The sequence below is a fragment of the Sturnus vulgaris genome, chromosome 19 (assembly GCF_052056855.1).
Source record: "Sturnus vulgaris isolate bStuVul1 chromosome 19, bStuVul1.hap1, whole genome shotgun sequence".
In the NCBI taxonomy this organism is placed as follows: domain Eukaryota; kingdom Metazoa; phylum Chordata; class Aves; order Passeriformes; family Sturnidae; genus Sturnus; species Sturnus vulgaris.
Genome location: NC_142261.1, coordinates 125,953 through 151,185, shown reverse-complemented (window position 1 = coordinate 151,185; position 25,233 = coordinate 125,953). Strand labels below are relative to the sequence as shown.

At 37.7% G+C, this 25,233-nt stretch overlaps 1 protein-coding gene across 4 annotated transcripts in view; it reads left to right on the top strand.

Annotated features, from left to right (window-relative positions):
- The window catches only part of SFSWAP (splicing factor SWAP), a 34,854-nt gene that overhangs the window by 7,034 nt on the left and 2,587 nt on the right, over nucleotides 1-25,233 (top strand). For 2 of the 4 annotated variants that reach the window (XM_088176239.1, XM_088176241.1), the window contains 11 exons: nucleotides 747-972; nucleotides 1,426-1,541; nucleotides 2,391-2,526; nucleotides 3,104-3,341; nucleotides 3,619-3,750; nucleotides 4,112-4,211; nucleotides 6,444-6,621; nucleotides 8,448-8,681; nucleotides 10,191-10,381; nucleotides 17,929-18,194; nucleotides 23,350-23,475. In XM_088176239.1, the coding sequence (XP_088032365.1) occupies nucleotides 747-972; nucleotides 1,426-1,541; nucleotides 2,391-2,526; nucleotides 3,104-3,341; nucleotides 3,619-3,750; nucleotides 4,112-4,211; nucleotides 6,444-6,621; nucleotides 8,448-8,681; nucleotides 10,191-10,381; nucleotides 17,929-18,194; nucleotides 23,350-23,475 (1,943 nt within the window). Of the gene's footprint in view, nucleotides 1-746; nucleotides 973-1,425; nucleotides 1,542-2,390; nucleotides 2,527-3,103; nucleotides 3,342-3,618; nucleotides 3,751-4,111; nucleotides 4,212-6,443; nucleotides 6,622-8,447; nucleotides 8,682-10,190; nucleotides 10,382-17,928; nucleotides 18,195-22,284; nucleotides 22,441-23,349; nucleotides 23,476-25,233 lie in introns of all 4 variants that reach the window. The other 2 variants (XM_088176242.1, XM_088176240.1) reach the window with 2 other exon arrangements.

Below are 25,233 nucleotides of genomic sequence, written 5' to 3'. Positions count from 1 at the left end.
CAGTCTTTATAGGCTCACAAATCATGTGTTTTTATAATGTACTGCCCACAAGACAAAAGAGCTGAGTATAAAATTAAAAGCAGTGAATAACGAATTTCATTCATTCTTTAACTGTACTCTTATTCTCTTCACATCTTGTGTTTGATATTGCACTGCTCGCTAGGGATTTCTGGAGTGAAAATGCATGGATGCTGCTGAACTTTATTAATTTTATTTTTTGCTTTATTGCTGAAGTGTTCAATGACCCTTCAAGGGAATGGACATGGGAATTGTAGTTTGTATGTTGGTCTTGGGAGGCAGCATGTTCTTCCCTAGCAAATACAAAAAGAAATTTCTAGTTAGGGAGCGATACCTGCACATTGAGAGGTAACAGAATTAAGGCCAGCTTTTGGGAAGGAAACCATGCATATTGAGTCTTCAGAGCACCTTGAGATACTGCAACACCAAGGTCATCCAGGATCTGTTACCCTCTTCATTTCGGTGTTCAATGCAGAAACAGCTGGGCTGGTAGAAGAAGAGGATCCTGCAAAAGGAACTGAATGAGCAGCTGAGGAAGTTTGGGACTGTTTTGGTTATTTTTTTTAGGGCTGATGAGCTTTCACTAGTTTTAAGTGATTATGAAACTCAAGTTGCTAAAGAAAGCCCAGAAGGACAGAGAACTACTGTTCTTTCTGATTCTCTTTGCAGTTCTAACACACTGTGCTAGCTGCTTTTGAAAATGTTTGTGTGTTATTTCACTCCCACAGCCACCAACGGCAAAAATGCACGCGATCATTGAGCGAACGGCAAACTTTGTGTGCAAGCAGGGAGCCCAGTTTGAGATCATGCTGAAAGCCAAGCAGGCACGCAACTCGCAGTTTGACTTCCTGCGCTTTGATCACTACCTCAATCCCTACTACAAGTTCATCCAGAAGGCCATGAAGGAAGGGCGCTATGCAGCTCCCTCGGAAAGCAAAGGCGACGAGAAGAAACGTGAGTTGTTCCTTGGCAAATGGGGGCTTTGGGATGGGAACCTGTGAAACACACGCTGGCCTTTGGGTTAAAATTGCCACGTTTTTCCGGGATTCCACTGTGGCTAAGATTGATGTGACGATTCAAAAGTTTGCTTAAGCTGGAGATTTTTTTTTTTTTTAATTGTTTGTGGAAACCGTCAGCTGCTATGAAAGTGGAAGTGGAACAGGAGCTGCTGTGATGTGGAAGTTTTAGAAACAGTTGTATAGCTCAAGTCCAACAGAAGGTTGATCTGTCCATTCAGGGTTTAGTTTTATTGATGTTGAGCAGTATCTTGGACCTATGCTTCTGTGACCAAGATGATTTATATGAATGATGCTTTCCTGAGAATTTATGCTTGTTCTGTATCATCATTCTCTCCCAAAGCAAAATCATAGGAAACCCAAATAAAATTCAGACTTTACTTTTATTTAGACTCAAGAGTCAAATCTGAGGAAGATGATGATGATGATGACGACGATGACGGAAATTATCTTCATCCAAGTCTTTTTGCATCTAAAAAATGCAGTAGGCTTGAAGAGCTCATGAAGGTACTTGACACTGTTAAAATTGCCTTTTTATCTTGAAAACACCTGATTCATGGACACAAAAATTCTAATATGAAGGTGCTTAGGTCTTTTATTCACTGGTCTGGGTTTCTTTTCAGACTGTAATTTAAGTGTCTTTTGGTAAACTTTTGAGTTACCTTTTTTGTAGTACACAAATTGTTATTTTTTCATTTCCAAGGAATTATATTTCTGTTTCTTATGCCTTCTGGTACTGAGGGCACCATTCAAGGATTTATCTTACAGAACCTATGTTGAATCGAGGAGATTAAGATATTTAATGCCTTCTGTATATAAGCTGAGAGAGAAATTTTTTTCTTAAATTTTAGTAGATGAAATGCAGACATGAAATAACAGTTCCAGCAAATAATATTTCACCAGAATTGACTGCTCATTAAAGGTAAATTTTGCTAGCTGTGTTAGTGGTTTTATTTTCTTAGGCTGATCAGTGATGGAAAAATGGGAGAGACAAACGGTTGTACATATTTGAGGCTTTCAGAGGAATGGCTGTGGTGCTGTCTAATATTTGGACAAGGCAGGTTCTCTGCCTTATCCCAGCCATGGCAGTCATTGGTTAACAGTAATAACCACTTTTTTTTTTTGGTCATTCATTTCTGTTTACATGAAAGTGGGATTTGTCTTGTTTTTCACTGGTTCTGAGATACATATATTCTGAGGTGAGAGCTACAAAAACAGTAACTTCAGTGTTTGCACAGAATTATTGATGTCTATTAACATAGATGAATTTGCTTTCCCGAGTATGTTGATGCTAGTGTACTTTAAATATGTGCTTCCAATTTTAATCTTTTTTTTCTATTTTCGAAATATTTTCAGCCTTTGAAGGTAGTAGACCCTGATCACCCCCTTGCAGCACTGGTGCGCAAAGCACAATCGGATAATAATTCATCTGCACCACAGTCAACAGACGGGGCAGCTGTGCAGACATCACAGGCAGAATATTCCTCTGATTGTAAGTGCTTGGTGGGGAGGCAGCTGGTGGTGTGTTTTGATGAATTGTGTGTGGATGCTGGTGGGTAGGGAATATGTTGGCTTCATGCTTCATCCTGTGTATTTATTCTTTTGTAATCTCCTGAGTCTTTGAAGGTCTGTTCTGAGTATCTGTTGAATTGCTGCTTAGGAAAAGCAGGAATGGGGTGGAGGGGGTGGACAGACAGGAGGCCAAGTCTCCAGTCTGTGAGTAAGTTTAGCACAGTACCCTTATTCTTAACGTTATTTTGTTAATTCTGATACTCAGAAAGGTAAAGTCAAGCTTAAATGAGTTTATGTGCCTTTTAATTGTTTTCGGCTTTCAGAATTCTGGAAGTCCTTGATTCCTTAAATACAGAAATGCAACTTTACCCTTTGATTTCTGGAACTAACCATGTTGTGGGCTTGTTTTTTTGTTTTACACAAGAAATGAGATGCTGTTTCCTAGCGTGTTATATGAATCTGGATTCTCAGTGTGTTTGTATTGATATAATAATGTATTACATTGGATGGTTTTCTTCTAATTAGAAGTTTGTTTGTTCTTAAATGTGTCTTTGTAGCAACTGTGGCAGCCATGTATTACAGCTACTACATGCTCCCTGATGGAACTTACTGCCTGGCGCCTCCCCCTCCGGGGATCGATGTTGCTGCGTACTACAACGCCCTGCCCGCAGGGGTGACTGTGTCCAGCCCTGCCGCTGTGGCCACGGTTCCTCCTCCTCCCGGTACCACCCCCCCGCCTCCCCCGGACCCCGCTGACAGCACCAGCGCCTTGACCTCCACCACCACATCTACAAGGTACCTCCGCCAGGTTGGCTTGTTGGCTGGGGGAGTCTTGTTCCTGCACTAAAATAGGGAGTGTTTAGTGAGGATTCTGTTATTGAATCGAGCTGTTTTAACTGCGTGGTGAACACAGAGGACAAACCTGGCTGTATTTTTTGTTTGTCTGTTTGGTTTTGGGGGTTTGGTTTTTTGTTTATTTGTTTTTTGGTATTTTGTTGGGGTTTTTTTTAAACAAGAGTCTGAAAGATTTTTGTGTTCTCTTTCAAAAACCATTTACTCTTGATGTTTTCAGCACAATTGCTCCAGTGGTTGCCATTATACCTCCACCTCCAGATATCCAACCTGTCATTGACAAGCTAGCTGAGTATGTTGCTAGGAATGGAGTAAAATTTGAAAGTAGTGTTCGTGCCAAGAATGATCTCAGGTAAGAGAAAATGTTATTTAAACTGCTATTTCAAAAGTTAAGGTTTTAATTTTTTAAGAAATTACAGGACATGTAGGTTTTGAGAAGCACTGTTGTTTGTTTGTTTGTTTAATTGAAATTTAGGGACCTACTTAATGGCGATGGGAAAGCATTATGGCTCAAATTATCAAAACAACCAACCTGTCAAAAATGTCTCTAGTAAACATGCTCTGAATGTGTGTCCTCTGAAGTTTAGGCTTAAGTAAGAGTGCTTCCAAATATCAAATAACATTCAATTTGCTAGAGAAGACTACATGATAAGGGATTGTTAGTATTAGCTGTGTTCATGTGCATCTTCACATATTCAGTTTTCTTTTAACAGGTTTGAATTTCTGCAACCATGGCACCAGTATAATGCTTATTATGAATTTAAAAAACAGTTCTTCCTTCAAAAAGAGAGCGGTGACAACTGCCAGGTACATGTATGTTTGTATATACTTCTATTAAAAATGCAGTAAATGTTATGAAAACTTATCAGTTGTGTTACCGTGAGACATTTTAAGAATGGAGCACTGAATTAGGGAGAAATTGATCAGCAAAGGATGTGAATGCTTTTTTTTTTTTTTTTTTTGTCGTTTTTTTAGTTTTGTACAGCATTAAACTATGGATCTGTGAGATGGTGTGATATTTAATTCTTGCTTTTTACTGTAAGCCACTCCACCGTGGCTGTAATATAAAATGACAACCTGAAAATCTTCTGGCTTTCTATACGAGGGAATCTATGCTTTTGTGTAGGTTTAGAGCTTTGTAGGATTGTGATTAGTGTTGTGCTGTCAGAAAGGTTAGCTATGGCTTTTAACACCCATACCTTCCCAGAAGCCTCGTCCTTCTTTGTTCAGCAGTAGCACCGAGGCTGGAGGAGCTTTCTGACGTGCTTTTTTCTGAGGGAGGTTTTGTTAGAGTCCAGTCAGGACTGCAACAGTACTGGAGCTTCAGAATCTCACAGCAGTTTCCTACTTGCTTTGCTTCTTTTAGTCCATGTTACTAGAAGGTGCTAGCCAGACTTGGCATCCGTGTTTTTAACTATTCTCATGTTAGCTAATTAGATTGTTCTCTTACTGAAAAGAAAATTGCAAATAATATCAGAACTACATTATCTGATGTTAACTTTTCATGGGAAAGAGCTATTTTTTTTTTAGGCCCTATGTCATTTGTCATCTCAAGGCTTAGATTGGGGAGCCTTAAACTGAAGAAGGTAGGCCTGTGGGTAAACTCCTCGGAATTGCTTTGTGGAAAATGAAGAAATTCAATAATGGTTGCTGTTTGGAACACTTGTGTCTGATGTTTTGTTTTAATAGTGAGAAATGTTTTGAAAACTATTTTTAAAGATAAGCTGTGGTAAATATGATCTTACTCAGCTGATAAATTTCAATCAAAATTGTCCTGTGCCACAATGCTGACTGTTCTAGAATGTCTTATTTGCAAACCAGTGGGTTGCATTCATAATACTTACATAATTAATAAGGACTTGTTAACATGCAGCTGGGGGGAAATTGTACACTAACTGGAGCATAATAATAAAGGATTCATTTTAAATGTTCAAATGAGTACAGCTAAAAAGGAACTGGAACTGGTTTAAGTCCCTTGAGGTCAAGTGTAGCAATGCATATTTTTGTATTGCATGGCTTTGTAGATAATGCCATTCTCTTCAATTTTTTAAAATAATGATTTTGATGTTATCTTTATGCTCTAGTAATATATGTATAGGCAACTAATGCAACTGATGCTTTTCCTCTCGGCCATTAGAATTAATAAGAAACTGTACTACTGACTTCAGTAAATACAGGATGAAGTGCTTGATTTCATTGTGCTTTTCCCTATTGAGGACTTGGAGAAATCAGTTCTGTTGGTCAGGGAATGGCTGCAGGGAAGATGTGCTCAGTGCCTCAGTTTCAATGTCACGTATGCTCAGCAGCAGCCAGAGCAACCAAACTCTCAGCTGACTGTGTTAAATCACTTCATGTTATCACATGGCTCACCATGCAAATACTTGGAATGTTCTATAATATCCTCCTTGAAATTTATTGCTGTAAGTTCAGAGATCATGCTGAGTGATTCAGTCATGTCATGGTAGAACCAGTAATTCTTTACTTTCTTGAAAATCTCAGCACATCTGTTGTATCAAAAAGCATTGCTAGGCCCAGTGTTCTTCAGCAGAATGTTGGAACGAATCAAACATTAACCTGTGTTGATTCCTGTGAAATCTGATTCTGCAAAGAATTTACATGCAGTTGTACATGAGGAAAAAGTGTCATAAGCTTTCAACTTCTCCATAGGAATTGACTTTATGGATTTGGTTTGGGACCCTAGAAATCAAGACCCGAATAAATATATTAAAAAAGTACATGCTTTTAGGGTCTAATTTTAAAATATAATTTTAAAGCAGTTTTTGGCAAAAGTGTATCAGCTGAAGAACATTTTCTTTGCTGTAAAATAACAACATGTTCTTACTGTAGGTCTGTAGGTTCTATGGCCTGTGGGTTTACATGGGGCAGAATTATGGTCATGACTGCTGAGTGATATAAAATTAGCTGTTGTGTGATTAGCTGATAATGTGATTTTTCAAATGGCTGACAAAATTGCAGCTCCACAGACATTGCATTAATGATTTCCTAAGTATCCTGTTAGTAATTCTGCTCATTTCTTTTGAAAAGGGAGTGTCTTCCTCTGAAGATGTTCCAGCAGACACTGCCAATGATACACCGAGTGAGACTCAATTTGCAGATGAACATGCACCTGAAGATGCATCTGAGCCAAGTGCTAAGGGAGTTCCAGGAACTAAAAAGGATGTTCCTCCTCCTAAAGCTGTCAGTGATGGTAAACTGGTGAAAGGTATGGTAACATGATTTATTTGGCATGGAAATATTTGATAAAATATGCATAAAGAAAAAAAAGGCAGGGGAAAGTAGAGAAAATAATCATGCGAAAAATGTATTTTCACTGAAGGCATCAAAAAATGTCTGCAATAAGTAATTTGATTGCTTTTATATTTCTTTCTTATCAGACTATCAAGTAATTATGGTCTGACACAATAAATTGTTTTACTTCAGTTTTGTGTGAAGTTAAAGGCTTTCATCAGTGATGCCAGTAAAATCTTATTTTTGTCATTTTCAACTTGACAGTTACAAACTTTGTGCAAGAGACAAACCTTTCATTCTGAAGAAAAGCAGTGGCCTTATTTGAAAGGATACATGTGGAGGAAGTACTCTAGGCTTGTTGCTCATTCTTGCTGTGTTGGACATGAGTCATGCTAGAAGAAAAGACCCCTTTGGTGTCTAAATGGAATGTTTTTATTCTTGCACTCATAGCGGCAGAGGGACAGAATAGGAAGATCTCTCTGGAAGCCACTCAAAGCCAGCTAGCACACTATTAGTATCCTGAGTTGGAGAAATGATTGTTTATATCTGGGAGCTGACTTATTAGAAATTACTGTCAGGAAAAGATACGGTACAAATTCTTATTTTCAGCAAAACCTTAAAAAGTGCATCTTTTAACTAGAACTGAAAGCCCCTGAGAAAAAGAAAAAAAAAACCAAACCACGAAACAGAACAAGCACTCTTTAACTGGGCATGCATGGATGGAAACTTCCTTCCTGCCACCTTAGTGGCTTAATTACTAATGAGTTTATCTTCTCCCTGTGGTTCCTTGAATTCTCTCTTTCTGCTCCACACTGTGACCCCATTTCCTCCACAACAGACCCTGGGCTCTTTGCTGTGCCTGTCTGACTACCCAGGCTCTGCAGTTTCTTCTCTGGGCAGTCTGAGTAGCTTCCCTGGGGAAGGAGCAGTCTTCCCTGCCCTCAAAGATGCCTTGTTAGGAGATGCAGTGTACACCAAGAGATGTATATTGTTTCTGTTCTGCTATTGTTAAATGGCAAACTGGAGCCTGTACTTTAATAGTAGTAATCGGCTCAAATTTACATAATGGAATATAACCAATGAGTCATTTCATGGCAGTCTGATTCCTATAAATTTATTTTCATTTCCTTTAATATGGTACAAATCCCATTTTATTATAACCTAAATACAGTACTTGCCTCCAAGACACACATAACGTCCGTACTAGATATTTTTCCTACCTCTGAGGAAATAAAATCCCATTTTAGGATTTGTTCTATCCCATGAAAAAGTTGGATATCACTCTTAGCTCTTATCTTGGAATTCTGGAGTTCTTTATTTCTGAGCATATATCGTTACCCCAGGATTACCAGAATGAAAGCTTATCTTTTATAAACCGTGGTATGTAATTTAATTACTGTATTTAAATTTCCCTAATTGCAGTCTCATAGGACATATATGCAAAAGGCATCCTGAAGAAGGTAAGTATTGCAGCAGACCATATGGTACTAGGTAGTGAGAAATTCCATTCTTCCATTCTTTTTTATTAGAAGTGTCATTTTAGATAAATGAATTGGAGATTAATGCTTTATTTTTGTTTTTATAACTTTACACAGCAAATGAAGTTTCCAATGTTTGTTTAAAAACACAGAGAGAAAAATGGATTATGTTGACCTTTTCACCAAAGTAATTAGCATAGTAGGACCAAAGTAGTTCCTTTTTTTGTGGTGTAGTCTGCAGGAGCAATGGGTGAAGTCAGGAAATTGAACCTGCCTTCACTGTAGTCTAATGATGTGTGAAATCTTACCCATTCATTCACAGCATCCTTTGCTCCAATAAGCTTTGCAATCAAGGCCAAAGAAAACGACCTTCTTCCTTTGGAGAAAAACCGTGTTAAATTAGATGATGACAGTGATGAGGAGGAAGAGGAGGGAAAGGAAGGCCAAGAGAGTGCTAACAGTGCTTCAAACCATACTCCAGCAATTATCACTCCTTGTACTGCTCCTGAAGAGAAAAAGCCTCAACTTACACAGGAGGAGTTGGAAGCTAAGCAAGGTATTCCATGTGGCACTGTAAACAAAATGAACGATTGAGTCCTTCTTGCAAACTGCAAAACTGCTGTGTGTGACATTTTAGGAGTTTTGAACACTTTCTGTGTCATGTTAACAAGAATCAGAATTCTTTTCCCACAGTTCCCTCCTGAAAGAACGAAATCTTCACTGGTTGCTCAGACAAAATCAGACTTGTAACACACTGACACAGTTGATGCTTTCTAAATTTTATTTTGGTTTTCTATTACAATCTTCTAGTAAGGCACTGACTTTGTAGTTTCCAGATTGCATGAACAAAGCCCAGCAAAGACATACATACCTGTTTGTCATTTTCTTCATCGAACAGTGAATTGCTTCAAGCTATTTTTCATTTATATCGCACTCCCTTATAGACTCATATCGTCTTGTTGGTGTTTTGTTGCTCTTATAATGCAATGCCATTAAATCTTTGTGTGGGTTTTTCCTGTTGCTGTGTTAATGTGCATAAGGGCAGAAGGGCATGATGAGTGAATTTGAATGAAATTGTTTTAGAAGAATCCAGTTTCACCCATTCCTCCCCGAGGCTGTTTCGCAGCAGAGTGTGCTTCTTTAAGTGAATATTCTGTCAGTATTTACCAGCTTAAAAACTCAGTATTTCTCACAACTGTGAGTATGCCACAGGAATTTAGTTTTTCATTTTCAAAATGGTGGGTTTTGCTTCTAAGTAGCAGTTGCTTTGTAAACTGCAGTAGCACAAAGTATGCTATGGTGTGACATATCTAAAACAAATATGAAGTGTTTTGTGTAATAATAAAAATGAAATGTAAAACACACTTAGAAAAAGATGTGTGTTGAAAAAACCTGTGGAACTGAACAATAAACAGTTGTTTTGTACATACAGAACACAAAAATAAAAGTGTAAGCTGAAAGACATTACACGAAGTAGCTGTTAGGTGCATAGTTAAATCAGTTGGTTTATTCTCTTCATATAATCACATACAACATGTAACTACACAACAAAATCTGCTGGTTGAAACAATGATGAAACAGTTTCTGAAAATTTCTGGAGCAGCTCTTTCTATAAACATAATAACATATATTTAAATAGGGCTGAAAACTGTGCAGATCAGATCAGTGGAAAGAGCAAACTGGAGAGTTTGCATCACTTTAAGACTTAAAAGAAAAAGCTTCTGAATTTACACATCTGCTTTCTTTAGGTAGCTTTTATAAATAGAAAAAGACAAATATCCTGAGTACTAAGGATTAGATTTTCTTGTCATTGTAAGTTAGACGTTTTTACTTCACCTGCACTGCTTTACCTTAAGCAAATGACTTACGTATGAATTAACATGCTTGGAATTTCTTCATTTCAAGCTGATGTCCTTATCGTGTCATTGAGTGGCTATGTTGGGAAGGCTTGAGAATGGCTGGGAGGGGCTGTTTGCCTGTTTGTGATGAGGAAGGGTGCTTGTTTTAAGGAAGCCTGAGTTCCCCAAGGATGACTCACCCTAAACTTAATGCTTGTCTTTCTCAGCAAAGCAGAAACTAGAGGATAGATTAGCAGCTGCAGCAAGGGAGAAACTTGCACAGGCCTCCAAAGAATCAAAGGAGAAGCAGCTACAAGCAGAACGCAAAAGGAAAGCTGCCTTGTTCTTGCAGACCCTGAAAAACCCTCTGTCAGAGGCAGAAACCGAGAAAATTGAAGAGAACTCCTTCAGTAGTGAGGTAAGCAAGAAATAAATTCCTTTCCCATAAAGCTGATGGAAAATTTACCTCTAGAATGTGAATCTGACAGTGTTTATGAAGTTGACTGCAGAGATAGAAGCTTTGCTAAATGGGGAGAAATTTGAATTTTAAACGCTGTTAATCTTTTTCTGTTATTTTACATATTTCTCTCATCTGTCATTAAAGAACTAGTTGAGAAGTAGGCTGCACAGTTCCTAGGTCAGTTAGACAGGTACAGAAAGGAAAATGAGCTTCCATGTTTTAACTCTGTACTAGTGATTCAAGTGCTGGAGCACTCACCTTGCAAGATTATTGGGATGGTTTACCTAAGCTGTGATACTTTCTTATTCGATGTGTATATTGATGGTTTTTCCTGTACATTACAAATACAATTTGTGTGGGGAAGTAGAATCTCGCTTTCCTGGGTTTGCAATTGCATTGCTTTCAGAAAAGCCAGTAAAATCACTCTTGGTTGCACTAGTCAAGCCAAATGTAATCTCTGGCTACTGATGGAAAATTTAAGATACTGATTGTGACAGACTGGCTACAGGAAAGAATGACAAGGCTTTCCATTGTTTCCATCAGAAAGAGTTCCATTACCTAGCAAGTAGTTCATTGCCCAGTTCTCGATTTTTCCAAGTAAATCATGGATTGCCCCTAAAACACTTTGAAAAAAAGCAGTTGAAAGAGACATGCCTGCAGTGTATGTGGTCCATATCAGCAGAGAGTAGCAGATATGTGAGTTAAATGTGGTCACATCCCAAAAGAGATCCTATTTGGGTTTTTCATTGCTACTGCTAACAAATTTTTCCCTGACACAAGTGTTTAGTAGTTCTCTTTTCAGTTACATGTTGAAGAGTGAATGCAAAGAGACTGTGATAATGCCAAACTCCCCACATTTGCAGTTCTGCACTTTTTCTCAAGGGAATTTGTCAAGGACACAGATATTTCTAAGCTAAGGTTCCTTTGATATTTTTCTTTAAGAGAATGCCTGAAATAACCAGTGACAGCTGACTTTTTCAGAAAAGCAGATGAATGTTCTTGCTCACATCTGAACTTACTAAAGTTCTAAGCTGAACTTGCTAGTGAACTTCTCAACAAAAAAAACCCCACACCCTATCCCACTTCTCAGTGAACTGATTTTCTAGAAACTACTTCTTCCACTGAAGTACCGTTTCACAGAAGGCACCATTTTTTTCTTACACAAGGAGTTCCAGTGTATTTGACAATTTTAAAGTAACCAGTTTCACTCTTTCTTACCAATAGAAATGGTTTGGAGGTGCTTTCATTATTAAAGGTTTTATTTAGGATTTCAAATGTATATTTACATGTTTTCTGATGTGATCTTGCTTTTAAAAAATAAAATTGGCCATTGTATTGGAAGTGCTTGTACTGTTTTAATGAACAGTCCAAAATGCCAAAATCTCTTTGGATGTAATATTCCTGCTAAGTGTGCTGTGCTTAGTGACACACTTATACAGATACACGCATAGAGACTTCTGCAGATAAAAGCTTATTTTGAAATACTAATGTTTTTCAAGCTGTTGTTCCATTTGGCACATTCAAAAAAGCATCCATTTCCATTCATTCTAAATAATCTGCCTTTTACTCTCCTTGCCTGTTTTGCCTATTTGTAACAGCCCATTTGAGTCAAGAAATTGTATTGGAGAAAGATGAGTGAAATCATATTGCAGATTTGTTAGCCTCTGTTCTGTATACCCTGAGAACCCAGTATGCTGCATTGTGATGTCAAAATAAGCTTGTAAATAAATATGTAGCACTGGTTTGATTTTTTTTTTTTTTTTTTTTAGCTTTTTCAGTAGTGTTTCAAACATCCAGTCATGTTTCTGACTAGAGATGCATTTAAAAACACTGATTGCAAAAGTAACAGGAGATAACTACAGTGGCTGTAATAAAAAGAACGTTAAAAAGTTTAGAGAGAAAGATACATAGAATTAGTTTTGTGGTTTGGTCAGTGGAACTAATTGGGGCAATTAAATCAGAAAACAAAGAAAATAATTAAATACTTGTGTCCACCAAAAACGTCACTAAATGTATTGCATTTCTTGTTTTTGGGGTAGGAGCATCCAATGAGGAGTCCAGGAAACAAAGACTCCTATACACTGGTCACAGTTAATGTAGTGGCAGGATTTTTGTAGCTGAAAATTTGTCTCCAAAATGGAGTAATGATGGAGTTGTATAGTAAAGCACAAAGAGGATTTGAGGACATCTGTGGGAGGTGCATAATCTACATTACATTGCCCCAGCCTGATAAGTGTATAAAGTCATGCTGTTTGTGTGTGTGTACAGTGTACGTTTGTGCTGAAAGCCTGCTTATCACAATGTGCAGAAATACATTAAATGCACAGATTTTATGACCTCTGTCAGATTTTCCTGATACCTTGTATTTCTTGAAAAGATCACTGGTACTGAGTGTACATTACATCTTTGAATGAAATCGATTCTGCTAACTGCAGGTAAAGGACAGTCAGTACCACACAACAGAGCACTTCTAAGCTGTTCTGACTTCAGCTGAATCTTAAAAATAGTCAGTTCTGTCTTTTCCATAGCTGGCTTATTTCTTTTATATGGCTTCCTGTTTTTCTTTAAAGTGAAATCAAGCAGGAGAAAGAAAAGGCTGAAAAAGCTGTAGCAGTGAAGCAGCACATCTTTTCACAAATGGCTCCTTACCATTCTTGCATGCATTAGAACAGTTCAGTTATTTGTATTTCCTCAAACCAGTACTTGGAAAGCGTGGGGCTTATCTCAGTTTCCAAACAGATGAGCTTCCAGCAATGCTGGGCCAGTGAAGTCTGTGCCCTTGCTCAGGACATGGACAAACAGTAACTGGGTGACGTTTCCCTTCTCGTGTTACACGAGGATTCCTATAGACTTGGTATGCACAGACTTTGTATAGACTCCTTGGCACATCTGTCAGTGTCACTGAGAAATTACCTTCATTCTGCAATGCGTGTGGGTTCCTCGTCCTGGAACAGCAAAGAGTTCTAGTTCTAACAACTGCAGTTCTTCCATGCTGGGCTGGAATGCACAGGTTATATGGAGTGCTTCACTGAACTGCCTTTTTTACTTTAGAACAAATAAACTAAGGTGTTTCATGATCTGAAATGCAAATTTCATTCCAAAATTATGAAAATTAATTCAAATTTTAAGAAGTAATATCCTCGGTAGTAGGACTTGGCATGGATTATTCTGCAAATGTCATATTTTACTCAGAAATGGTTTAGTGGTGACAGTGCTTTGATAGGGTAAGCCAGTTGGCTATACCCAAACTGTTACCTGTATAACCTTAGTATCTGATTTAAACAGAAGAGAAATCTACAGTCATTACGTTGCAAAGCCAGACAAGCACGTGATTTGAAAGTGATGCTGTTTTAATGGCTTGGCCCAAACGTCATCTGCTGTTATGCCTCTGAATATAAAGATTCTGAGGCACAAAGCAAAACTTTCCTTCTTTTAGCTCTTTCATCTTCCCAGGTTTTGAAGCCCTGTTTTATCATTTGTTTCTTTAGATGTATTGTTCTTACTTTTGTCCTGAATGTAACATTTATTTGTTTCTTGTGGAAAGTAGTCCTATTTACAAGTGAAATAGAACTGTGCCATGTTTTAAAAATGAGATGCTTTTTTGGTTTTGTAAAGCATAACAGGGTTATCAACAGCTGGAGATAGTGTATGTCTTTCACACTCTGTAGTTTATCCTACCTTTTTCAACAATGGACTGTAGGTATTCCTGCATGCCTCTTTGGAATAATAAAGTACAACATCATTTTATGTTTGTGCATTTTCTTTGTTAATTTTTGAGCAAAATGTAATTGTCTAATAAAAGCCATCCCATAAATATTTAAAGAAGAAAATGCTTTAGAATATTTTGGAGCCATTCACTGTTTTTTGGGGTTTTTTTTCAGACTATAGGTATCTGCAGCTTCTGGTTCGCATGAGAGGGAGGTTGGGTTTGCTTGTAAACTTACCTGTCCTTTTGAAAAAGCAAGATAAAGGAAAAACATAAATGTCACGTACTAATGTGGCATTTAGGGGGTGGATAACTTGCTGGCATTTGAAACTTTTTTTTTTTTATTGCAATAACCCTACTATTGAAAACTACTTGAGAGTTGTAATTCCTTATAGAATAAATACTTTAGTCATTATATAACAGGGGGGAAAAGGCAAATATCAGGAACTGCCATTTTAATTGTGATAGGTGAAGAGGTAAGAATGTTTATGCGTTGATTTTCAGTCTTCAAGGCACTCAAAATAAAAAGGCATATTGATCCCCACAGCTAACAGATTCACAGCCACTAATTTCTTTGCAGTTGGCTCTGTGGAGATTTTGTGTGTTTTTTGAAGACCTTACCATGGTCAGTGTACTGCAGCTACTTTTTAGTGCAGCAGAGTAACCCTGTTAAACTGTTAAATCTTTGAGTTCCTATAGGACAAATTCTGTAGGAACTTATTCTATAGGAAATACTTTTATCTCTAATATTTTCAGCCACTTTATGAATACTAGGACTGACAAACTTTTAAGTAAAAGTAACTGCTTGCTTTGTTGCACAGAGCGATGAAGACACAAATTATGCACTTCCATTACTGGTAGATAGCTGCTTATTAATTTTCTGTCAGGGAATACTTCACCATAAGCTTTGGGGAACCTGGAGTAAAAAGGATACAGTGGTAGAAAAGAATCTGGAGTATTTTTTGATTTTAGTGAAGTAAAAGAATTGCTGATTAACTCTTTACAGTTCTGACATTCTTCACTGTTTGCAGTTTTGATCTAACATACGATTCCAATTACTGTCAAGGAAATATAAGCTGTTTGTAATATTATTGTTAATGTCCTTTGCCAGTTGATTTTGTTTGAGCCAGACACAGTGCTACTGTTCTATTCTGTTGCAATAAGCACGTTCTGGTTCATTTCTAATTTTGACTTTGTGTATTGATTAAGTAGCGTAACCCCAGAATAACTAATGTGTGTTCTTGGCTTATGAATACTGCAAATATGCAAATGAACTGAAGTACTCATTTCTGTTCTCATATGGCTATAAATTCTCCCTATTTACAGAGCTCTTTCCTAATCCATTCCTGCTAAACAAGAGTTGTTGAATCATGTTTTGGCATTATTTTAGTCAGATTTGCTTTATTCATGCAAATAAAATGCTGAAGAACAACTCTGCCAGAGAATTTGTCTGATAGTGTAGCATTTAGTAAAGGCCAAAAAGATGTGCTGTTCCCCAAAACAAAGAAGTGAGATTCAGTGAATGCTATCTGAATGTTTGCAATTTAACATCTTAGAGGAGCTCTCAGACAATTTAAATCTCTCTTCCCTTGAGATGAATAATAAAATTCATCAGGTAACAGGTTTGTTTCCGTGCTTTCCAAGCCGTCCTGCTGGCCTGCATATTGGCAGAGCCTGATCAGAGTTGAAGCAGAGAGCTTTGTAATCTCCCAGTTCTGTGCTTACTGTGATTTTTTTTTTAATTTTACTTTTTATTCCTTTCTGCATTCATGCCTCCAATTTCAGTTCCCATTATCTTATTTTCCAAGATAGTTTATTTGTTTCCAAATATTTAAACACCTAGAAATGTTATTTGTGGCCTAGCAATTTGCTGACTGCTTTCACTGAGCTCTGTGTTCTGCTCTCGTTCTGAATCAAGTCATTTTGCTGGTTCTGTTTTTCTTAAAGGCAACTGGAGTTGCCACTGAGGGAAGTGGCCCATTTGTTTCAGGTGATTGTCATAAGGACATGACATCTGTCACCAGAGCACCTGGGCACAGTGGTGGATGGGTGGGTGACTTCTCCCTGTGTGTTACCTGTTGTATTTCAGTGAAGACCCTGCCTATATCATCTGTGGCCAGCTGAAGTTACTTCAGTGTGGCTCTCCAGATGTGATTGTTCAGTAGCCTGAGCAGGGATGTTTCAGCCCAGCAGGCAGCCAGCCTGCATCTGTGCTTCCCAGAGACAGCTGGACAGTGCTGGCACTCCTGAAAGTCATGGAGAGCCCAGTGCCAGCAGTGGATGCTTTTGGTAGAAACATATTTGGGCTTAGCATTGTGTGGTTCTTTGTTCAGGTGGCTGAGAGAATCTCTCCATGTGAGCTGAAAGTAAATGTGTTACTCATTTATTAACTTCCTTCTTGGCAGTGATAGGAGAACTTGTGTTTTATGTGGCCAAACGAACCTGAGCAGTGAAAACCACTGGGTTTTTCTCCTCTCTCTTGTTTTCTTCTTAACACTACTTTGCCTACAGCTTTTTTGTTTCAAGCTATTAGAGGTGTCTACTTCAAGGCAGACTGGGCTATTCCATATTCAGTGGTGTTCAAAGCAAAGGCTCGGGTACTGTATAAAGAGATGAATAATGTTGTCATAGGAATGAAAGTCAACTCTGGTGGCCTCTTAGGAAACTGGAGCTTAGGCATCTGTGAGGTGTCTGCACTTACACATGGAGTTTGTGAAATTGGAAATAGGCCTCTGGTGAACCAGTCACTCAAATGATCATGCTGTAAAATGTTTATAATTAAAGTAAGCTACTTTAGTACTGCTTTGTTGCTGGTTTTGTAAATATTGTGATAGTAGTTCTCAGTTAAATCATGAAAAAGTTTAATTTCTCTAACTTGAAGCAGAGCTGCCTTTTTGATTATTCAAATGTGATCAGCTGTCTTTATGTATTCATGGTAGGAGAAGGGTAAAAAGAAAGGAAAAGATCACCTGTTTTTAATTTGGTTATTTCAGGTTTTAATGTGTTAGTTTTTATTCCAGTCATGGTAAGTGTCCTTGTATCAAACAGTGAAAGTGTCAGACGAGGTGGAGCAGAAATTATGACAGGGAAACTGATTTCTCCAGTTGCCTTGAAATGGCAGCTGGGGGAATGACAGGCTTTGAAATGAGGAGCATATCTATAGTGCCTGACTCAAATTGTTCCAAAGAAGGCATTGAGCAGAATTCTCTGGGGTTCAAGCTGATAATTTGAAAATGTTGTGGTATGATTTTGCTTAATCTCCTTCAGCCGGAATTATTAATTGAACATTAACTGTGCATGGACCTGTTCTGTCTTTGAGATTAATAAATTTTGCGATCTTCCCAATCCTTTACATTTAAAACATTTATTTTGCAAAGGTCAAACATAATTTCTATCAGCATCAGTTCATTTTTCTGTTTTTCTTGAAGTTGTCATCCAAGCAGCACAGTTCGTGGAGGAAAGTGACACTAAAACTTAGCTTTGAATGTCAGTTGTTTCTGACTGTATTTCCAAGTATATCCTGTTTTAAGTAAAATATGTAAATAGGCAAAAATATACCTGATAGTACCCATATTTTTTTAGAACACATTTCTTCTGAAAGTTCTGAAGTTTTCATCTTTAGTTACGTCCTGGTTAAGCTTTGGGGAGCTGTACAGGCCTCCATTAAGTTTTGCTGGATGCATGTGTTTGAAGATGTCAGCCTTACTTCTGTATACTTCACATATTCCCAGTGCAGCACTAAATAACTTTGACTAACTTGGGAAACTGAACGCTGTTCTTTGTTTATCTTTGATTTCAGAGTGTCAGTGGTATACCATGTCCTGTGACTGCAGTCAGAGCTTTACCCACCTTAGAAGTTAAACAAGCAGAAAGGCCTTCAAGCAGAAGCAGAGATCTTCCTAGGGATGAAGAAAAGGAAAAGAAAAGGAAAAAACACAAGAAAAGATCTCGGTCAAGATCTCGATCACCATTCAAGTATCATTCATCATCTAAACCCAGGTCTAGATCACATTCAAAAGCAAAACACTCACTTCCCACTGCCTATAGGACTGTCAGGCATTCAAGGTGGGTTTGGAAACCAAACATACTCTCTAGCATTCTGTGGGGGTTAACACATAAAACATCTTTGCACTTCTTCCATAACATAGGTGTTTTTACACCCATTGCAAAGGTTACAGTCACCTTGAAGGCAGTATATGGCACATACAGATCAAATGTGGCAGGTCTTCTGAAAAATCATTTTAGTGATTTAATGAATCATTAATTTCTAATTGCATAGTGCAGAACTTCTACCAGTAAATGCTTTTTCCTGATGTTCTTTGAAATACCTGGTCATAATATGTAGGAATGTGATGACAGCAGGAAGAGAACTTGGTAATGAATCAGTGGCTGTTACTGGAGCAAAGTAACTTAGACAATATTCAGATAAGAAATAGAGGTAGAGAACTAGATGGTTGAGCAGCAAAGCTCAGAAGAAAACAAAGCATTTGAATGACAAGTGAAAAAATAGGATGGATGAATTGCAGGAGAGATAAGCCAGGAATCCAAGAAGAATGAAAATAGTTGAAAGAGAGAGACCACAGAAGAATGTAGCCCAGTGCTGTTAACTCTATACTTAATAATTAATGAGGTTAAATACACTATGCTAATTATCCAGCTACAAGATGATGTATATTTCGTTTTACTGGTACTGTTAATTCTGTCAAAGATATTTGGTCTAGGCGCCTTCAAAGTTCACTGTCTGTAAAATTTGTCATATCTGAATGTTCTACTGCGGTGGAGTTACTGTGGTCAGTAGGAAGGGCTTTGATAGCCTCATTCTGTGGATCAGGCTACAGAATAGTGTAGCTACTTAAGTAGCTTGTAGTTGAAGCAAATTGTGCATCTAAATACTGCCACAGCTGTGTGAGTGTGTGATGCATGTGAAAGCATACACTGCTTCTTCTTTGTGTCTCTGCCCCTGGCTCATTCATGCCTCGTAAAGGCTTGTAGCCTCTGATGACAGTGTGCCAAAACTAGTTTTAGTTTTCTTATGCTTTTTTGTTTAATGAAGTGTCTTAACTACACTAACAGGAGTGTTAACATGTTACAACTTACTGGTTTATACTTGATTTTTGAGTTTAAGAACAATACTTTGCTGCAGAAATCTCTGCTATTCAGAGATGCCAGGAATTAAATGAGCACAGCTTGGACTGAAATGATCAGTCTGACATGCTGTTTATTTGATGACCTTTGACAGTAAGTTGTCATGACATGCTGTGTCATGATCAAAAGTCATCAAGAATAGGTAATTACAGGAGCTAATCTGTATTTGCTGTCTTGAGTTTGCCTTCTGGCACAAATCAAATGACAAGCACATAACAGCATGAAAATCCTGAATCACCACAACACCTGATTAAATCTGGTTGGATATTTCTTTGATGAGCTGCTGAATTCTAAAACCTCAGAAGTCCAATAAGCTTGATGCTGGCTGGCTGCATTTTAACATGCAGATTAACAGCACCAGATTTTGCACTGAAAATATTTTGCATGTTTTAAATTCACAAAAGTTAGAGCTGAACAGGAAAGGCCTTGTACAAGAAACGGTGATGACTGAAGCTGTGCTTTTTGAAGGTGTTTGCTGTGCCTTAGCATACTGTGTTTCCAAAGATAGAGCTCTTGCTCCTGAAACAGAAAAATTGTAGAATAATCAAGAGCAAGAGGTTGATTCATAACACTGTCAGATACTGATGCAGTTTGATTCTCAAATGTTTAGGCCAGAATAGAACCTTGTCTTAGTAATAGCCAAAAAAAGACAAGTGTTGACGCCTAGCTAGAAGATAATTACTGGGTTTTGTCTTTTTATTATTATTATTGTTATTTCTTATTTTAGTGTTGTTTCAGATAAAATCATTTCAGTGCATTGTGTTGCTTTATTCAAAGCCTGGCATTTTTCACATCTCTTTGCTCATCAGTTTTCCCTAGAACAGTATCTTCAGCTTCAGCTAGAGCAGGGTTTTTTCCTAGCTTCCCAAAGCACTGGATATTACAGCTTCCAGCTGAAGGAATAGTTATGTAAAGAGCCATACTGCCTTGGAATAAAGTGTAAACTGTTTCTGGATGTTAATGTGTTCATCGTGGATTAGGTGGGTGGCACTTAGAGACAGTCATTACTGTGTGGACAGTGATGCTAAGTTACTTTGCAGCAGCCCTGTTTTGAGTATCTGGCCACTGGTTGAATGCCCCAGTCTAGTGGTGTATTGTTGCCTAATTTTAATCCATTCAAAATGTAGGTTAAAAACCACCTTTACCAAATAACTTATTGTGACAAGTTAATGGGGAATAAAATGTGGGCAGTGTAGGTAAACATCGAAATTTGCAGTAACATTCTTTGCTCTTTATTCAAGGAATGTTCAGGATACTTTGCAAGCTCTTCCTTTTTGGTTTGTCATATTATTCTTTTTTTCCAAGATGCATATTGTTTGTAGAAATCCCCCAAGGGAACTTTGCAGTATACTTCTCTGTATACCGTTTTACATCACTTGCTTATCATTTATTTTTGCACTGTTAGAGGTTTAGAGGCTCTGCTGCATTTAAGTCTATGGTGATAAGATGCAATTTTATTTTTTTATTGATACTGTTGCATTTCTTATATTTTCTTACGCATCTTCAGCAGTAATAAAGGTGAAAAATTCTGTTCCAGTAACATGAAGTTGATTCAGAGCATGTTTTGCATATTTATTTCTCTGGTTAACAACCAAACCTATTTTAGAGAAACAAGTTTAAAAAACCATAGCTTTATAGAGAACCAAGATAATATTGGCTTAATCGTGGCATGTAGTGTGCTAACAGCAATTCTCTGTATAAATGGATGTTATTTTTTGGATCGAAATTAGTCCTATAAAGCTCTTGGTATCATATACAGTTTTAATTCCAGACCTACACAACAGATTAAACAAGCCATGTACACAGTAAACAGTGTCCCAAAGTTCTGCAAGGTACTGCAGAACAGACCTGTAAATCCCAAAGAGATAATTAGTTATTTCAAGTAAGTACTTGATATCAAAGTTGAGGCACATTTATTAAATGTCTTGGAAAACAAAGTTTTCGGTATCTTAGTAGTAAATGCTGAATCAGTTTTTGTCTCTCATGGACTTGAAAGCACTGTTAAAGAATTGGCTCTGAGTGTTCCTGGCAGTGGTGCCAGGTGTCAGGCCTGCCGTGAGCACTGGGCTCTTCCAGCTCTGTGTGTAACTGCAAAGAACAGTGATGTTCACCTCCATCTCTGTTTTCTAGCCAGAGAGAAATCTCCTGGTTTGGGAGTGTGACAGGAGACCAAGGAAAGCAGAAGCACTTGTTATATACCCAACGATGTAGTGATTTCATTGGGTGAAATTGGGATGTTCATTTTGAACTAGGGGTGGAAAAATCGAAGCTTCTTTGCAGTATTGCTGCTTTACTTGATACTGTTTAGTAATAGAGTTAGTTAAGGTGTGTAATATATCCAGTTAATGAATTCATTATTAATTAATTATTAGCAGTAATTAGTGGTCTGTTTTATTAAGAGATTACTTTGCAGTAAGTTTGGATAGGGTGCACCTTTGTGACAGTTTGTGTCAGACTTTTTACCTCGCTATTAGGAATTTAGTAGACTTGAAAGTAGCTGTTCTTTGTTTAAAAAGATTGTTTGGGGGTGGGGGTTTTTTCTCCTCCAAAAGTGATTTTCTTATTGAGGCAGTGTCTAGTCATGTAATTTTAATTCCAATTTTGTAATGAGATATGCCAAGCTTCATAACCCTTTGAACTTTTGGGACCCTTCTAAGCATAAGTCATAAAGGAATAAAGTGCCTTCTGGAATTACAGTCTAATGAAAGATATAATTTATATATTGCAGTAAAACTGATCAGCTGTTTTGTAACTGTTTGAAGCAAATGGTCAAAGTTCTTAATATTTGGTGATTGGAAGAATGCTGTAGAACCACAAATGTCAGTTCATAAAAATGAAGCTAATGTCTTTTTCTTTCTGATTGTTTGGACTTTTTTTAGGCTGGTGCATACAGGCGTGTTTCACTAAGGTTCAGCTTTTGGTTAAGGGACTAAGCCTTTTCAGGATTCTAGTTAATACCAAAACTAGGACATTTTAGTCTGAATGTGAAGTGTGTGCCTCCATATCACAGACTCACAGCATCCACAGCAACAGTGAGCATGGAGCCGAGCCTGAGCAGCTCATCAGTGGCAGCAGCAGCAGAGTGGAAAAATTATCAGGCAGCTTGGGCAATGAAAAGATTTGACTGCTGGAGCTCTTTTGAGGGAAATCATGGTAAAATGTCAAGGTGTCTGACTGAACCAAGTTTTATAATCTGTTGATTTTTTTACTTTTTTTTTTTTTAATCCTTCTGAATGGCTTAGTAAAGATCAGATTTTTAAGTGTCAAAGAAGTTAATTTGCAACAGTTATCTTCCATTATGATAATTTCTTTTCAGTTGGGCTTTTTTGTTGTGGGTGTAACAAAAATGGCTCAGGACTTTGTAGGTGTGTATATATTACCTATATTGTGTGAACCTGAAGATCTCTGATCTTAACTAGGCATGTTCTCTGTTTTCCTTTCTTGATCTCCTCAGTTTTCTAGGAAAAATATTTCAAGTCAAAGTGCTAGTGCTAAACACCACTGATAATGGGTTGTTGGTCACTTACACTGGTGAAAATATTGGCTGTGCTAGATTATTTTGCAGCAACCAGGACATTTCCTGGACTTGTCAGTGTTAGATAGGCACTACATCAAGAACAAGTATTTCTCTATGAGGCAGCAGTTCTGAAAACCCACCACTGATTTGGGAAGACAAGGCCAGGCCTGCCAGTCCCAGGCTTCATGCAGATTGGATTTCTGCATGCCAATTTTAGTAAACTATGTTTCCAGAAAAGGTGGCTGGACTAAAAAAAAATTTTTTCCATCAGATAATACAGAAGTTGTCATAGCAGGCGAGACTAAAAAATAATTCCTTTTTTTAGCCCCCTATTGGGAGTGAAAAGCAGTGGATAACTTCATCTCAAATGTCTTGGATAGGCAAGAAATTTTTACGTAGCTGAGAAGTTTTGGAGCCTGAATGCATCGTGTGTTGGTATGAAATGGATGTTTGAAAGATGGTGGTGTATTTGCATTTGGTGAAGCAAAATTCCCTTGAAGTAAAGGTTTTGAAATAAGTAACAAAAAGCCGACTTTGGAATGTTTTTCCTGTGAGCAGGTCGCGGTCAAGGTCGCCGCGGAGGAGAGCGCACAGCCCGGAGCGGCGCAGGGACGAGAGGAGCGTGCCCACGGCTTACCGCATCAGCAACAGCCCTGGCAACGGCAGGAAACGGCCCCGCTCCAGGTCAGGCTCCTGCTCCTGCAGCCCAGCTGTCCTGTACAATCCTTAGCTAGATCTTAACCTTTGTATGTTCTGCAGATTTGTTTTGATAGAAAAATAGTTTTTTAAAGAAAGAAAATAATAACGGACGCACTTGTTGTTCTTCCCCATCCCTGCATGTGTGTGAACGGCAGCTGTCCAGTCAAATTGGTGGATGTTAATGCACTGCTGGCTGCTGCCCGGGAGAGCTCAGATTTTACTGGGTGTTTCATATTTCTCTCTTGTTAGCTCATTTTCTCATGCTGTGCTTGTGCAAGCTGTATGACCTCCGCACAGTTGGTAGCACAACTATGATTCAACTTGCTTGACATCACATCTGCATAAGTAAGGGCAACTCTGATCTAGGAAACAGTTATTTTGCAGTTATTTTACTGGCAGACTGGAATGTGAAGTATGACTCAAGGTGTCATTTTGAGAGCACCATGCACATAGTCTCTTAAACTATTCTAATCAAAATGGCATTTAGTCTTCAACTTCTTTCTCCATATGTCTTGTGGAATAAGAAAGAGATCACTTTCAGCTTCATTTAAAAAAAATCTATTGTTTCTTATGACAACATCTCTTGATAGCCTGTAATTAATTGATGTGTGGTAAGTATAATTGAAAACTTCCTAAGTATACTTCAACTGATTTAGTTTTTAACATTCATCAAATGAAGATAGAGGCTCCTGTGGAATTCATGCAAATTTGGTTAAGTGGAACAGATATGGAAGCTTAAAATGTTTGTTTTCCTATAAATGCACAAAATAATAATTTTTCACATCCCCATGATGTTGTTAATGCTGTGTTGATGTGTCTGTTGCTTGACCATTCAGCATTTAAAACTGTAAAGTATTTTTAGAATTGTAGCACTCCAAGTTATAAATTGCAATGGCAATTGTGAAACAAACAACTTTCTTCTGTGAATTATATTGCTTATAGATGTCAAAGGTTTAAACTTTTGTTAGGCCTTGAAACCAGAACGTGACACAATAAAAGATGGCAGGAAGTACAGAAGATGTAGACTGAAGAAGGAGTATTGTAGTTAAACACAGAAATTAAATCAAAAACTGTTTCAACCCTGACATGTTAAATTTTCAGGTAAAAATGTGATGGACCAGTTTCCACGTTCAGTTATGGAACAGTTTCTTCGTCATTCAGCTGCTCTATTTGTTCATCATAATCTGAGATGAAAAACACCAAAAAAGCTTACAGTAAAATACGTTTCTTGCATGACAAATGTTTGCCAAGATTTTCAAGATATTTAAATATGAAATCTGTTCACAGCTTGGTTACATGATGATGTTTTAAGAAACTAAGCAGTTAAAGTACATAGCTAATCAAGGAATAACTGACTTTGTAGCTGAGGGTTTTGTGTAGTCATGAAATGTTAGAGGTTGTGAGGTTTTTTTGTCTGCCACTTAATCATTTATGCAAGAAAAGTGTAAGGAGGTTTTGCAGTTTCAAGTCTTGAATGCTAAATTCTATATAAAAAGTTGTGGGGTGAAGTCTAAGCATCAGTTGTATGCTATTTTTATGGAAATTCAATGTGTTACAGCATAGTACTTTTTAATGTAGAAAATTCCCACGAAAAATCAAAGGAATGAATAATGTGCTTTTAAAAGGTGGCTAAAAGTCTTAGTGTTTTAAGATGTTCTAGAAGCTTCAACAACATTATTCTGAATAGACATCTAGGAGTGCATACTAGAGGGAGATGCCTACAGTAAGGTATTGCCTACATCT